The sequence below is a fragment of the Glossina fuscipes genome, unplaced genomic scaffold, assembly GCF_014805625.2.
Source record: "Glossina fuscipes isolate IAEA_lab_2018 unplaced genomic scaffold, Yale_Gfus_2 1, whole genome shotgun sequence".
In the NCBI taxonomy this organism is placed as follows: Eukaryota; Metazoa; Arthropoda; class Insecta; order Diptera; family Glossinidae; genus Glossina; species Glossina fuscipes.
In genome coordinates this window covers 1455551-1470702 of record NW_023998415.1, presented here as the reverse complement: position 1 = coordinate 1470702, position 15152 = coordinate 1455551, and the positions used below count along the sequence as shown (strand labels likewise).

Below are 15152 nucleotides of genomic sequence, written 5' to 3'. Positions count from 1 at the left end.
TCATGATCAGAAAGACTTTGCAGTCTGATCTGTGTACTTAATCCAAGAATATACCCCAGTCGTAAAGGTTGGACCGAAATGAGGTGAACCGGATGCGTCTACAAGCTTTTATGGAAGTCAAAAAATTCTGGCTGCAGGGGAAACTAACTAATAATCAAAAATTTGATATAAAAATACGTTCGTCTTCGGAGCCACATTTAAACGGAGAAATAGTCGAATTTGTTTCCGCCTACCATACGTCAATCTCTTGCGATTTTGCTAATTGCTTCAACCGGTGCAATAGCAATGAGTTGCTCATACGCACGTCTTGCTATTACAAATGACGATAGGAAAAAGTCTTTTCTCCTTCGACAAATAAGATAAGCGCACTTCTTTCGGACAGCGTTTCCTTGTTCATTTTGGATACTCGAGGTGCTTGTTTTAACTGAGCAATGCTTACACGAACACAAAAGCTGATTTTAACATGGGGTAATTATTAAACTAAAAACACCATATATGATAATAATAATAATAATCCTCTTTGATAAGCTGTTGTTTACAAGAACCTTTTCGTGGTATGATATAATTGAAGTTTGGATTACATAAACATTCTTCGATCACGATTTGTTCTGTTATCATTCAATCATAATAGTTTTTAATGTTTTTAAATTATTCGCTATTAATATGGAAATGTATATAAATACGAAAATTTCTTAAGCTTCCGATATAATTTTCAGTGAAAGGTCTTTCAAGCAACAAGCAAGGAAAAATTAAGCAAAGAAAAAATGTTCTTCAAAAATTTCACTTTTCTCTCAATTTTTGTGATTTGCATTTTTGCTTTGACTGTGAGTTCAATTCGTGTGTAAAAAAATGATCAAAATGAAATATGTTCCCAGCTAATTATTATTTTTATTTTTTTTATTTTTGTACTTCATTATTTCATCTTAGGTCAACGAGGCTGAAGGAACCACCTTGGTGCGCATTAATACCAGCGAAACCCTTCTTATTTGGAAATCATTTAAAGAAATGCTTCCCAATGAGATTGTCATCGCTATCGATAATCTTATGGAGAGCATTAAACACACATTACCTCCACAAGTGATCTCCGCCATGAAAAGCGTTCTTGAGGGTATCTTCCTCATTATTAAGGAACTTTCCCCCGCATTTTATCATTCCATTACAAGTATTATGGAAAATATTCGCATCATTAACGAGACCATGCTACCTAAGATAATGACTGTTGTTGCTAAATACTTGCAAGGCGAACAAGAGATCAGCATCATTTTGAAACATCTGTCAATGCTGTTACGCCAATTGGTGCCTTTCATTGAGAATGTTGTTTCTCGTCTTGCTGTCACCGTGTCATAAAGCTTAAGAAAATTTAATTAAATATTTAATTTTTTTTTATTACTATTCTCGTTTCTTCTTCATAACCAAACGTAATACATAACAGAAGAATTTCAATAATTATAATTATTTTATAAATATGGTTGTCTAATAAAAGGATAATCAAACGAATCAAGCGAGTTTTCATTTTGCGGATTATGTGATGACTTCCCCTAACAAAATAGCCAATGCATTTACATAATAATTTATGTCTTTGCAAATTATTTATCCCAATTTTGCTTAACTCTCTTGCTAAGTTTCCCTTGAATGGTCTTGTCCTATCTAAATCGAGATGAACTAGGTTGATCGTCTCTTTACTCTTTACAGCTGTATTGAGATATGCTGTAACCTATGTCTTATCATACACTGTTTAGCTTAAATTCATTAGGAACATTTTCAATTTTCATCCAGCAACATCAGCAGCATGCTTCTTACTTGTCAATCAAATTTAGGAAGATTACCCTCATCATGCTCATCGATTTGCGTGCAAATTTAACTACAGCCTACATCATCTATTGAATATATTGCATGTAATTGCGTTACTTTGGCCTAAAAGCAAATAGCTTAGAATCGAGGCAAAAAAATCTACTTAGGTGCATGTAATAATACGAATTTGAAACAATAATTGTTTGAGGAATTTACTATAAGAGTTAAATTTTAGTTTACTTGAGACAAGGATTTTGAAAATTGAAATGATTTTTTTTTCCAAGAAAGCAACCAAGTTTCCATAAGAATGCAAATCCAAGAAAAATTCATTATAAAACATTATTACACGATGGATTTGGAAAGTTATTCACGTATTAATCACTATATTAACAAATGCAGTTAAGTTTTGTCGCTGCTCTATGGCAAATAAGAAAGCATCAAAAAATTCTTTAAACTCTTCCCAAGTTTTCAATGTAAATGTATTCCTATTTTTCTATGTCGCCATTGGTTTTCATAAGCGTCAATGATAATTTTCAAGATATTTCGAATATATTTAATAGATGTTTCTTTTTAAATCATTTCTTACACTTTTCAAGTGTTAGTACCTCTTATGAATGCTTACGCATTTTATGAATTATTTACATCCTTACAAGGGACGGAACAACGCAACTGAAACAACTTTGGACGCAGTAGAAAGGAAAGGGAATGCATCTCACGGGTTTTCTATTTTATAAAATATTTCCCACGGATTTATATGACTTATTAAGCAAGTACTTCTAAGTTTATATTATTAAATCCAAATAAAGATATGGAAGACATGGTCTTCAGCGGAACATTTATTAATATTTCTAGATTGGAAATTGTACAATCGCTTCTTCACGTTAATCAAATCTTACTTAAACCCTTGTTTCACCTAATGTATTCAACGTTCCCTTAATAAATCCGAATCTCTTCTAGCATTCACGGCGTGGTGTTGCCGCTTTACATGCGTTGATCTAGAAAGTGTAATGGTATTTATGGAACTAAAACGCCTTACATAATTCATTTTAATATCTCTGCCTATGTCGCGTCGCTGTTTTCTTATCGAAGTAGTTTAATCCATTCAAAAATTACTGCTACTGTCTGCACGTTCGCGGCCAACGTGTGTCATTATCACTACCATATGAACACAAACTATTACTTATTAATTTGCTTTCGCTTGAAAGGCTTATTATTATACGTCTTTTATCATTAAGTTTTGCCAGGGATCCGATAAATTATCGCTTGTATGAAATGAATATCAAAGAATTGCTTCTTCAAGAAAACTTAATGAAGCTTAATCGGTGCTCTTAACCTTTTAGAATATGTGGGCAGCTGTTGATTACTTGAAATTTCAGGCCCTTCCACTGGCGCATTGTTAGGAAGTACATCCCATGTCCTACTTGACGATTTCTAGCTTTTTAAATACACTAATATATGCTTTCAGAAAATGTTTCTAATCATTTCAACCCATTTACAAACAAAAATACAATTGTCATTTTGGGTATCGTCATACGAATGAAAACAAGGTTTGAACACACCATAAGTCGTCTATTGGAAACCGAGTTAACCGGAAAGCGTAACGTAAAACATTACAGGTTGGAGTTGTAAAAATCTTTTGAGCCATAATATAGGTTCACATATGTTCTTACTGAAAACGCACGATCTCGCGACTTTTCAGATATTGCGCCCAGCTCTCGTGCCAGCAACAAACCGTAACACTCTAGGCCCAGATTTTTGATAAGCTAATGTAATGCATTATTTATTATTAAAAGATTGCTTTGTATACCCTACGCCACTTGCGGTATATAAGTATATTGAGTTTGTGTGAATGTGTTCAACATCCAAAAACTATCTTTTATTATACCGATTCTGAAATTGATTGTAAAGTTAAGCTTGTTTGGTCATCTGCCCAGGTCGCAACTTTCTACTTGCTTTGATCCAAGTACTTTCCAGTCGCAAAGAATGCAAATTTTTAAAAAATCTTGACCTACTTCTCTAGCTACAAATACAGAAACCAAAGCATTGGCTTTTTTTTTTTAAATTAAAATTCTCACCAGTTAAGTTATAGGCTGCAGAACCTCTTTAAATTAGATATGACTTGCGATAATCGCTCCGGTGTTGTCACTTTTTAATATTTCTCGAAAATAATTCTTTTTTTTTTTTATTTACTTAAATAAATGCTCAAAAACTAAGCTTACTTATTTTGTTGCTCTTCCTTCCAAAAAAAAAAAAAAAAAAAAAAAAAAAGAAGCATTTTCCCATAAGCCGTTTCCTCTTAAGCTTTTTCTTTTGTTTTTCTTTAAATGTCATATCACTGTTTGGGAATCTGCGCAATTAAATTAAAGAACTTGATCTTGACAATCTTACTTTATTTATTTATTTATTTATTTTTTTTCTTTGCGCCTGCTCGAATATTAACCGTATTTACGTTATGTCGGTGGTGAACAAGTATCCGTAAGCATTGCGGACAGAAGAACGGGTTCGGGTTTACATATATGTATAACATTGTTTTTCTCTGGTTAATAATAAAAGTTAGACCATTTTCTTTTTTTTTTTTTGTTTTTGTATTACTTCTAGGAAAGCCTCGAGGTCTATTACGTCTGAACACAAGTCAAGGAGATAAAGAAATCACGATTTTCATTATTACAAAATTGTTGCGTAGAAAACGTGTCTTAGGTATTAAATAATTTCGAAAAAAGTTTAGTATAAATACTGGGTAACAAAGTTGCAAATTCTATTGAGTTCTTGGAGGAGTAAAAAATCGAAAATATTTGCATAGAAAACAAATATGTTTAGCAGAAATTTGAAATTCGCTTCTTTGTTGGTTGTTGCCGTTCTGGCTTTTAATGTAAGAGTGGTGATGAAGTTACCAATTAAAAACAACTTTTAAGTTTTCTTACAATTCAAACAGGTCGTTGGTCTCGAATTGAAGGGCCATCATGGAACAACACATATTCCCACTAGTACGTTAATGCCTCCTACCTATCGGCCGGTGCTCAAAGAGGAGGTGGTGCTTGCGTTCCGTAATTTAGTTCGTGTCCTTAAAGAAGCCTTACCAGAGCCCATTGTAGCCGCGATTAAGCATATCTGGCAAGATTTGCGCACCATTAAGGAGGCTTTGCCTTTACCAGTATGCACCTGCTTGAAATTCATTGATGAAAATCTTAAACTTTTATTGCCTAAGTTGTTGACCTTCGTTGAGGTCTCTATTAAAAGAGAACAACCTATTCAAGAGTTCATGCAAACACTGCTTGAACAACTTGTTGTACTTCTACGTCAAATGATTCCATTTGTAGAACAGATTAATACTCGAATTCTATCCAATAATTAATCGTAGACTTCTTTTAATATATTAAATAAATGATATTTTTTTTTGTAAATTTGGCTTTATTTATGTGTATTATGATTTTCCAATTTAAGCATAAAATTCCATGCTTAGAACATGGATTAAAAAATCAAATCATTACAAATCGAAAATTTTTATATTTTTGAGATTTTTCTCTCTATTAATCTGTAAAGTACGCGGACCTTTTCGACAGTCAAGATATGAATACACTTTGATTATTTATTTGGAAACAATAACTTAGCATAGGAAAATGCTATCAAGGCTGTCAAACACGTCGAAAAGTTTGTATTTGTTAAAATATTTTGTATACGAGAGACTTCAAATAGAGTGGAACGATTTAAAAATACATTGAAGCTTTCTGAATAATTTTCAATATGACGGGTTGCTGTTTCCCTAGTCCAGGGAATCTACTGAAATGTCCACCAGGCGATATGGAGATATTAAGGAATACCACGAATTGTATGACAAACATATTACATTGAAATTGTGCATTAGATATCGATTAGGCATAACAATTTCATTTTATTTATAGTGAAGACGGGCGAGATATCCTATTTGTATAAACGATTCTGTCTTCTCGGCAAAGATTCGCCCAGTTTTCCACCCAAACGGCTATTAAAACGACATTTCCTTTCCGTGGGACATTTGGCTCGCAATCCGATTTTGCCTATTCTCTTGAAGGCAATGTTTAAGGACAGGAAAACCTTAACTTTTGTGAATTTTGCCCGATTCTTAAGTATTTTTCAGGCCAATACTTTAAAGACTAAAAAGGAACAACTCGTGATCACCTCGGAAAAGAAGAAAAGATGTAAGTTATTATTATTTATATATTTTTTTTTGAGAGAAACTTTCTTCATGTTCTCATAAATTTCCATTTCATAGTGCTTTTCTCTATGTATGACACCGACATGGACGGCATTATATCGCATGAAGACTTTATAGGTATAGTCCATAGGCTTTATGGTGATATTATGTCGTCCAAACAAGTCTTAGAGACGGCCGCAACTATGATTTTCGAAATGGATACTTCGGGTACTCAGAAGATACTTTTCCAAGATTTTTCGGATGCATTAAACGTATTTGATATGGAAGAAACCTTAGTGATCAAAATCCATGAAGATTAAATTTGAATAATAAAAGCTAATAAGCATTTCTTTCCCCTTTTCAATTATTATTCGTTTTTATTATAATTGATTCGAAAAACAAATGGCAAAGTGACAAGTTACTTAAGTGGATGAAAATAATTATAGGCTTTTTCACATCACCGCGCGTTCGGTTGTGTACAGAATCCTTTGAAGAATTTTCCTCGAAAGCATACACTAGTTGGATACCACCGCGGACAGGAGTTTCTCATGCTAGAATATGTTACGTTGTCACGTTAGGTCATCTGATTTTGAAAACGTAACTGCACTTTAAGAATAAAAAACCTCATTTGCTTAAGTTAACCGCCTTAGCAGCAATGAATAGAAATGCAAAATATTTCGCTAGGCTCCAACAACACTCTCAATTGCGGGCTTAAGAATTTCTGAAAGAATGAATTGACGCTGCTATAGGAAATTGTGACTTTTTGAAAGCAATTATCACAAGCGAAAGAAAAATTATTTTATTTTAATATATAAGACGTGACGTGTGGTATGCTTTTTTTCAAGTTTTTTGCATATTGTGCTTGTCTAGAAAGTTCCGACTAATTTCGCCTCCCTTTCACTGTTTCTTGACTCCGCATACAACAGCGGTATTCCAAAAATAGAAAAACATTCTTTGAGCTTTACGTCTTCGTTCGTCTCTCTGTTTCAGTCTGATCTTCTAACGATTCTTTTCCAAATATGAGGAGTGTTGTTCTACACTTTTGCAGGAAAAACGAACGTATTACCCCTCTAAAGCTCTCATATAAATTTGCAATAAAACTCAATTTTTTTTCATGATATGTCAACAAACTTTGATTTATTTTTTATCACACATCTCAGACCATTGTTACGGTGATGTCGCATTTGCTTCCTTAGTAATGGTGATTTTCATGATGAACCAATTGTTCCAATACCAAGTAGGTGTTCTTGTAAACTTCTCTGACAACGGGAACGTTGGACAAGTAGGTGCCGAAGTTATACAAAACTTCGCGGGGAACGAAGTCGGTTACTTTGGGGATACTTTCGAAGAATTTACCGAAGACAGCAAAGGATTCAGGGGGGAAATAAGTGTCAGCAATAGTGATGAATAATTCGCCGAAAGAGGTGATAAAGTCATGAGGGAAGAATTGTTCAAAGGTAGGCATGTGTCTTTGCAAGTCGCCGAACACGATGGTCAATTCTTTGGGGACCAATTTCTCGATTCTTTGGAAAGCTTCATAGAATTTTTCGACTAAATGAGTCAAGGGTTCAGCCAAGTAGTGTTTGATATAGTTGTAATAGGTCTTAAGAGCGACACCAAATTCACTTTCAAAGAAGCTCTTGTAATGGACAACATCGGTCTCAAGATGAGTGGTTTCGGTATGCTTGCCAACGGTGGTTTTGGCGGCAACCTAAAGAATATTTAAGGATTTAATAAAGTTACAAAAAAGTATTTTTTTTTTATTTTTCATTAATACTTACATTCAAGGCCAAGAGGGCTACAACGAACAATGAGAAGAATTTCATTTTTTTTTTTTTTTGTTTTTATCTATCGCTTTCAAAGAACTTGAAGAAACTGATGCTGTCTACTATTGTAATTTCGGTATTTATACCACTTCTTGATTCCTTAGAATCTAAGCAACGGCATGATTTTTGATAAAATGGAATCGTGATATGTGACTTTTTTTATCTTCAGACTATTTTATGGCTTAGAAATGTTGATATTCGATTTACAGTTTTTTATCACATTTTGACTTTTGCACTCGTAACTCATAGCAAGACCGGTAAAAAAATAAATCGTGACTTGATTTGCGGAACATCTGCACTACGTTCAATGCAGCCTCAACTTCATCTGACCACGTAGTCCTATTAAAAGTCTGTACTGTATGTATTTAGTTTCTTTAAAATTATATTGTAGCATTTGTCCTAGTTTCGTTTAAGGTTTCCATTTGTCAAAGTCTACCGGCTGACCATGTTCGAATTATACTTCGAAGCTGTAGAAGTTTGTACAGTTATTTGTTTGTGAGAGTGTTTCGCTACGTTCGTTAGTATCGTTACACTTGGAATAGTTTGCTTTACAAGTATTTGTTATCCTGGACCTATCACAAAAAAAAAATTGCTTTCCGCCAAACAATCCTAACAACTAGGTAGGCAGTTGAGCTACAATTTCAGTGAATTAAATTTATTTCAGATGCATCCTGAATATTGTCTCGATATAGATCGAGATCAAAGTCTGCGTCTTCGTTCACCGCGTTTTTGCAATTTTTCAAGGTCGGTTTAAAGGCTTCGTTACAGTTCCTCCTTTCTTCTTTTTCAGGTCAGAAAGAAAGAAAACTGAACACATTTGGATACTTATCAAATATATTCGCGTTTCAGGGGATAAAGTCCTTCGGATTACTTCATCAGGTAGATCTTCAAATAACGGCCGTGTTACGTTAGTAAATTAGTTATAATGATCTTTGAGAAGAACTACCTGCTCAATATAGTTTCGGAGATTTTGGACGAATTACGTTAAATATATTAATCGACTGTTTTGAGTGTGTTATGTAGTAGGGCGAAAATCTTTATACTGCGAAAATCTTCGCACAGCTGAACGTAAAGCAGACCAATTTTGATAGCCACAACTTTTCGATGATAGCGCCAATACCAATAGGCGGCTTTCCCGTCAAATAGATTATTAGCAAAGCTAATAAATCGAAGTCACTTTTTAACATCTGCTTAGTTAAAACTTCCACTGTATATGCAAAAAATTCAAACATTAAGCCAGTAAATCTCATCTTTCAGTAAATCTTATCTTCTAACGGGAAATAATTTGCCCTACTTTATTCGTTTAGACAGTTAATTCCGCGTTATTTAGTTCATTTATATTCAGAAGCATGTCTGTACATAAGAAGTTTTCAGAGGTAACTCTTGGCTAATACCATCAGAGTCACTAAAAGGTGTATGGATGTAATGTTTTTAATTGGGTTGAGTTAGGCCTCGATGACGTGTGGGCAAATCCAATTTATGTAACCTTCATCTGACCAGGACGAAAACCCTGGGGGTTCATTAAAGTTTTGAACTTAAATTTTAGACCAGAAGCACTAGGATATTTCGAATGAATAAGAAATCGATTTAATCCATTCGTCATAACGCGTTTTTCTTAAAACAGTGAGAAAAATTGTATTTCGACGTTCTTTATAATTGGGCGGACGTTTAATTTCTTCATTCGTTATGCAGGTACAACACAGGCCTGAGACTATATATGAAAATTTTTATGAGTTGTGTTGTAGTTTATAAATAACGAATAAAGGACTCTGCCGTCTATATTGAATAGTAACCGTCTTCTTACACAATACGGTCCATTTCCAATACCAACCTGAGAATAAGACTTCAAAATTTGATGCTGATATTCTCACTTCTGAAAGTAGAAGAAATTCGCCTAGAGTCTCCTAAACTAACTTCTAGCAAAATAAATGTGCACTTATCCTTCGGTGGTGCGTACGAAATGAAGACGAATTTCATCACAAAAATTTCTTGAATTATGAGCCCTTTTTCTTAACTCGCTGACTTAAGCAAGAAGGGAAATTGATCTTTCCCATAAAACGGGGAGCTCAAAGCATTACGCGGGTGCACAAATACATTCATCAAAATTTGCGATTTCTAGTGGTATAATGTTATGGTATGATATTGGTATGACTTATGGTATCCGAGCAAGAGAGCAATGAGAGTCAATATTTACCGCCGCCGCCGCGTTTTGACGCGATATTTGAAGATTAGGCCAAGACAAGACTACGCAGTAAGCCATATAGTCAGCAAAAGAACCAAATCCTCGACATTGGAGTACGGTTAAATGTGCTCCCACTTATTTGCATATTGAAAAATCCCAAATCCCTGATGTCCTTTCTAAGAAACATTTCAAATTTTTGGTTCTCGAAATAAAGCGTCCGGAAAAGAAAGTAAAATGTAACGGAAGAGAAAATGGTCCGGTCCAAACCATTCTCAGTAGCTATCATCCTTGAGCTCAAACACGTCAATGTATCAAAATTCATCAAAATAGCTCAAAAAGTGTTCCCTATAGGTTGAGCACAAGAAACCAAGGCGGACAGACGGACGGGCAAGCTCAGATAGATTCACAAAGTGATTTTAAATAGTTCGGCACAATAAATATGGCGTCTATCTCAATCCCTTCTGTGTGCTGCTTACACACAGCTTAATGTGCCCTTGTACCACAAGTGGTGCAGGGTACAATTATTCTTAATTATCGAAGTCTCCAGAAATACTTGATATGCTAAAGATATTCGAAGATTTCCAAATGGATGCGATACTTACTCACAGTTGGATCTAAGCATCAAGGCCCGAGTCAATATTGGCAAGGTCGCATGATAGCAAAATCGCATGGATAGAAGTTCTAATTGATGTTCCACCCGCTGTGGTTTCTACATATGAGTCACGTAGACTACTGTCTGATCGCAAATTATAAAAGAATGTTCCAAGGAAAAAAATTTGAATGAAAGAATGAGGTTATGGTTGAACCTGAACTGTATATTAATGGTCTTGACAGAAATTTAAAATCTCGTGCTGTACCATGAGATTTTGTTCTTCAAAAGATTCGTCGAGACGCTTTTTCTAAAATAAAACATAAAAAAATTTAAAAGTTTATAAAAATATTTATTGAAAATAAAACTATGGTACTTAAAAATTATATATAAAAAGCACCTCCATGACTGCAATTACAGGCCTTTAAGTTTTCACATCGGCTCATTTAATTCATTAATTTCATTCCGCGTACCGTTTTTCCAATAGAGTGTTGCTGCTGGATGGTCCTGATAAACTTTGCCTTTCGAAAAAAAAAAGATCTAATAGAGTTAACTGGCAAGATTCAGTTGACCATCTTATGGGACAATTTCGTCAAGTTAATCGATTTAAAAACTTCGACGGCCATGCAACTGTTACACGTACTATAAGTCCGTCCTGTCGACAGTAAAGCGGGTTGATGTAAACTTCTTCAACTTTTGGCTAAAAACATTCCTCAAGCATTTGCTCGTTTGACGACAGCAACTTTTCCAGATGTATTTTCGTGATGTTAACGACCAATGATTCTACCATTCCCCAATGCTTAACAAATAGTAAACTTCTCTCTTACATCTCTCGAGGATTACTTTCGCAACAATTTTGTTTTATTAACAAATGCAACCTATGTGAGATAAGCTGCACAGCTGAAGATCAATTAGTGCGGAAAATGAAATGAATGAAAAATGAGCATAACATCATTTTTTGCTTGAATGAATTAATTTTTCTTGTTTTTCACATTTTATTGCCCTGTTTGGAGAGTGACGTTTCTTTGATAGTTTGGGAAATCTCATGTTATATAATATACTATATATCCTTATAGAACTTCAAGAGTTTTCTGTTCGAATCAAAAATGTCAGTCATTTCACCACTTTCAATACAGAATTCTCCGAAGTAGCTTAAAATCGTGCATTGCCATGAACTGATACCATACCATACTTTATCATTTCTATGATGATGAACCGGGGTATTCTCAACTTTAACGAAATATTTCTAGTAATGATCGAACATATGTCAAACTCACAAGCCTATATTCATGTGTCGAAAGAAGTGATTCAATATTAATGTTGATATCCCTACCTTTGTTTTCTGATCACAGGAACTAACACCTTACGGATCAAAATCTCTACAAAGTTTAGCTTTACTTAATACAGCAAAAGACAACGAAATTTATCAATCTTTCGCTTGTACGTTACAGTCGTTTTCATTTGACTTGTGCATCGACCCCGATTCTTAAGGAATCCTTTGTAGTACTAACATTTCTAATCTAGAACGTATGGTATGAAGTTGCAGTCTTACAACAATTTTTTGTTTATTTCCTTGTTGATTCTTTTTTTTACTCGTTTCAAAATTCTTCTCTCCTATACAACGTAGTCTGTTAGGTCTGTTTGCGTATTTTTATGTTTAACCTATAGTTCGCAATTTCGAACCATCTATTAAAAGTGGATTGAATTGAATAGATTCAATGACCACTCGCAATACATAATACCGTATTTTGGTGAAGTGATTGCAAAGTAGTGTAGAATACCTAATAGTCAACATTGAATGGCTGTGATGTTCCTTTTTAATTTTGCTGATCTTCAATAAGTTCGAATAAAATATTATGATCCCCGACATTTTGTTAAATAGAAAACAAAACCATTGGACAAATTTTGAAATTTTTTCTAAAAAAATATTTTATTATAAATTAATTAACAATTTGATTTAAGCAAAACATTTTATCATGTGATCACATTCAACACAATTTACAATTGGCGTCCATGAGCAGTCAATTGTTGCATAATCATGTACCATTGTTGCAAGAATTCTCTGCAGTATGGCACATGTTCCAAGAAATTACCAATAGTAGGGAAGAATTCCTTTGGGAAGAATTCAGTAAACGTAGGTAAAGACTTGAGAGTGTTCTCAATGACGGTGAAGAATTGATGAGGCATAAAGTAGGTGAAGACAGTATGGAAAAATTCCCCGATAGCATGAAAGAATTCCTTAGTGAACACCTTGTCGAAAGCGGGCCACTTTCTAAAAATTTCCATGAAAGCTTCACTTAATTCGGTGGGGAAAACTTGACTAAAAGTTTCGAAGAATCCTTTAAAGAATTGCAAGAAGAACTCGTTAACATATTCGTAGAAACGTTCAAAGAAGACGGCGAAATCATTGATGTATTCCTTGATGTTATGTTCCAAATAGATTTTGTTGTGTTCCTCGCGCAATTCTAGGCTATTAGCCGAAACCTAAAAGAATATTTATTTTTTATTTAACCTTTGACACTTTTTCTCAAGGCTATAATTAATATTTACACTCAAAGCCAAGATGGCTACAGCGAAGAAAGCAAAGAATTTCATTATGAATGTTTCGTAGAACTTTTGGCCGATACTTTGGACAACTTCTTAAGACTCATATTTTTTTATTGATATATCACAGTATTTATACTAAAAATATTATATATATATATGTATATATATATATTACAATAGAGTTTGAAATTTTAAACACGTTTTAATTACTTGTGCAATTTTTATTAGACCCAACGTCGTGAGTTTTCATTTTTATTATTGTGTTTTGTTTTTTTTTTTCGAATTTTAAGAATATTCTGATACAAATTCCTTAAACATTTGCGACATTTTCGGAATAAGAGGAATTTTTTAGTACATATGAGAATTGTAACTCAACACTGCGCCCAGTTTGCGTTCTCAAGAACTACAGAAACAAAAAAAAAAACAAAAATGCAGTGTTTCATGCTTCGCGAATATACGCCCCTTTTAAGCGAATGATCTTATTCATGGGATCCTATAAATCAATTGCTTTCAACTATTTTGAGCCCAGCAAGTGTGCTCTTGCTAGGATTAAAGAATTTGGATTTAACCGTTTGAGTACCAGACGGTTTTGAAAAAACACTGCCGAAAAATCCCAAGCAGCGCGATTGCGCTGTTTAGATTTTATGTCGAGAGAACCCAGCACATTTCGAGCATTGTCGACAACTGACGGTGCCTTACGTATTGTCGAAGTCGAGCGCAATACAATTACCATAGTACTATAGTAGTGCAATAATATATTACAAAAAAAAATTTTTATTTTGGTGTTGTGTTTTCTATAATTTTTGTGGAACAGACTTGAAATATTTATTAACAAACAATTTAAATGCATTTAAATACATAAAATTAAACAAGCGTTATGACGCCGCTTGGTATTTCTCGACATCAAACCTTAACAACGCGATCGCGCTGCTTGGGATTTTTCGACAGTGTTTTATCAAAACTGTCTGGTATTTCTCGACATAAAATCTAAACAGCGCGGTCGCGCTGCTTGGTACTCAAACGGTTAATTTCCCAAGATTCACTTATTTCTATGTGTCCGCGAAATAGTTACAAGAAAATTTTTACACTAAAACGTTTATCATAAAATCATCGAAAAAAATAAGTGAAATTTAAACTGTAAGTGAAAAACTGTAAAAATTAATCTTACTAATACATGATGAAGACGATGTCAAACACGATTTTCTTATCACGAAATCATGCTCGTCCAATGCAAAGCAGTTTCTTAGGAGCATTTTTTAGTATAAATACCGTAACATTTTCTGCAAATGACATGAGTCTTTCGAAGTCCTCTTAGGAAACGGTAAAAATTCTATAAACATCAAGCAACATGAAATTCGTTACTTTGTTCGTCGTAGCCGCTGTGGCTTTGAATGTAAGCATATTACCTTGGTAAAGGGAATTTTTAAATAATATATGTCGTTTATCGTTTGTTAGGTGGTTGCTGCCAACTATGGTGAAAATGTAGAGCATGGTACCCATTACTACACCACCGCTGCTCCCTACACCAGAACTATCAAGGAACACGAAACTTATGATGTTACTGAATACTTCGGCCGCTTCTACGAATTCTTCAAGAACATCTTCTACCAATGGTACAGACAATTCGCTCAATTCTTCCCCAGCGAAGTCCAAACTGCCGTTGAAAACGTCTTCAAATACTGGCCTAGCTACAACCAATTCTTCACCCCTGAATTCTTTACTGCCGTCAAAGAATTCTTCCGTGCCCTCAAGGATTTCTTTATGCCTCATCAATTCTACGCTTTTGTTGACAACGCTTTAAATGCTTTCCCCACCATCACTGAATTGTTGCCCCCTGGTTTCTTGCCCTCCGTTGGCCGTTATTTGGATTACGTGCCTTTTGCCAGGCAATTCTTCCAACAATGGTACTACGTTATGGAACAATTGGTGGCCCATAATCACTAATAACATTTTTCAACCCTAACTGGAAAGAAATTGGTTAAAGAATGTCACAAATAAAAATTATTTAAAAAAAAATTATTTTGTTTATTCATTTTTTTTACATCA

The 15152-nt window shown here is 34.3% G+C and overlaps 8 protein-coding genes across 8 annotated transcripts in view; 5 read left to right on the top strand and 3 right to left on the bottom strand.

Annotated features, from left to right (window-relative positions):
- Positions 1-15152, bottom strand: part of LOC119631285 (calcium-transporting ATPase type 2C member 1) — a 156440-nt gene that overhangs the window by 57211 nt on the left and 84077 nt on the right. The gene's annotated exons all lie outside the window — the stretch shown is intronic.
- On the top strand, positions 690-1497 carry LOC119631295. The gene is made up of 2 exons (XM_038023370.1): positions 690-824; positions 928-1497. The coding sequence occupies exons 1-2, from the start codon at positions 765-767 to the stop codon at positions 1345-1347; spliced, it is 480 nt and encodes a 159-aa protein (XP_037879298.1). The 5' UTR covers positions 690-764; the 3' UTR covers positions 1348-1497.
- On the top strand, positions 4545-5202 carry LOC119631294. Its single transcript, XM_038023369.1, has 2 exons — positions 4545-4660; positions 4724-5202. Exons 1-2 carry the CDS (start codon positions 4601-4603, stop codon positions 5141-5143), a joined length of 480 nt encoding a protein of 159 aa, XP_037879297.1. The 5' UTR covers positions 4545-4600; the 3' UTR covers positions 5144-5202.
- LOC119645192 (calcineurin B homologous protein 3) lies at positions 5574-7504 on the top strand. Its single transcript, XM_038045181.1, has 3 exons — positions 5574-5617; positions 5665-5966; positions 6041-7504. Exons 1-3 carry the CDS (start codon positions 5574-5576, stop codon positions 6280-6282), a joined length of 588 nt encoding a protein of 195 aa, XP_037901109.1. The 3' UTR covers positions 6283-7504.
- Positions 7136-7866, bottom strand: LOC119631287. Its single transcript, XM_038023361.1, has 2 exons — positions 7744-7866; positions 7136-7673 (listed from the first exon to the last, which is right to left on the bottom strand). The coding sequence occupies exons 1-2, from the start codon at positions 7786-7788 to the stop codon at positions 7155-7157; spliced, it is 564 nt and encodes a 187-aa protein (XP_037879289.1). The 5' UTR covers positions 7789-7866; the 3' UTR covers positions 7136-7154.
- The window catches only part of LOC119631292, a 15214-nt gene continuing 8265 nt past the window's right edge, over positions 8204-15152 (top strand). The window contains exons 1-2 of the mRNA XM_038023367.1: positions 8204-8218; positions 8289-8291. The gene's annotated coding sequence lies outside the window, so the exon portion shown is untranslated. The remainder of the gene's footprint in view (positions 8219-8288; positions 8292-15152) is intronic.
- On the bottom strand, positions 12460-13244 carry LOC119631291. The gene is made up of 2 exons (XM_038023365.1): positions 13110-13244; positions 12460-13043 (listed from the first exon to the last, which is right to left on the bottom strand). The coding sequence occupies exons 1-2, from the start codon at positions 13152-13154 to the stop codon at positions 12558-12560; spliced, it is 531 nt and encodes a 176-aa protein (XP_037879293.1). The 5' UTR covers positions 13155-13244; the 3' UTR covers positions 12460-12557.
- LOC119631290 lies at positions 14378-15123 on the top strand. Its single transcript, XM_038023364.1, has 2 exons — positions 14378-14499; positions 14562-15123. Exons 1-2 carry the CDS (start codon positions 14455-14457, stop codon positions 15048-15050), a joined length of 534 nt encoding a protein of 177 aa, XP_037879292.1. The 5' UTR covers positions 14378-14454; the 3' UTR covers positions 15051-15123.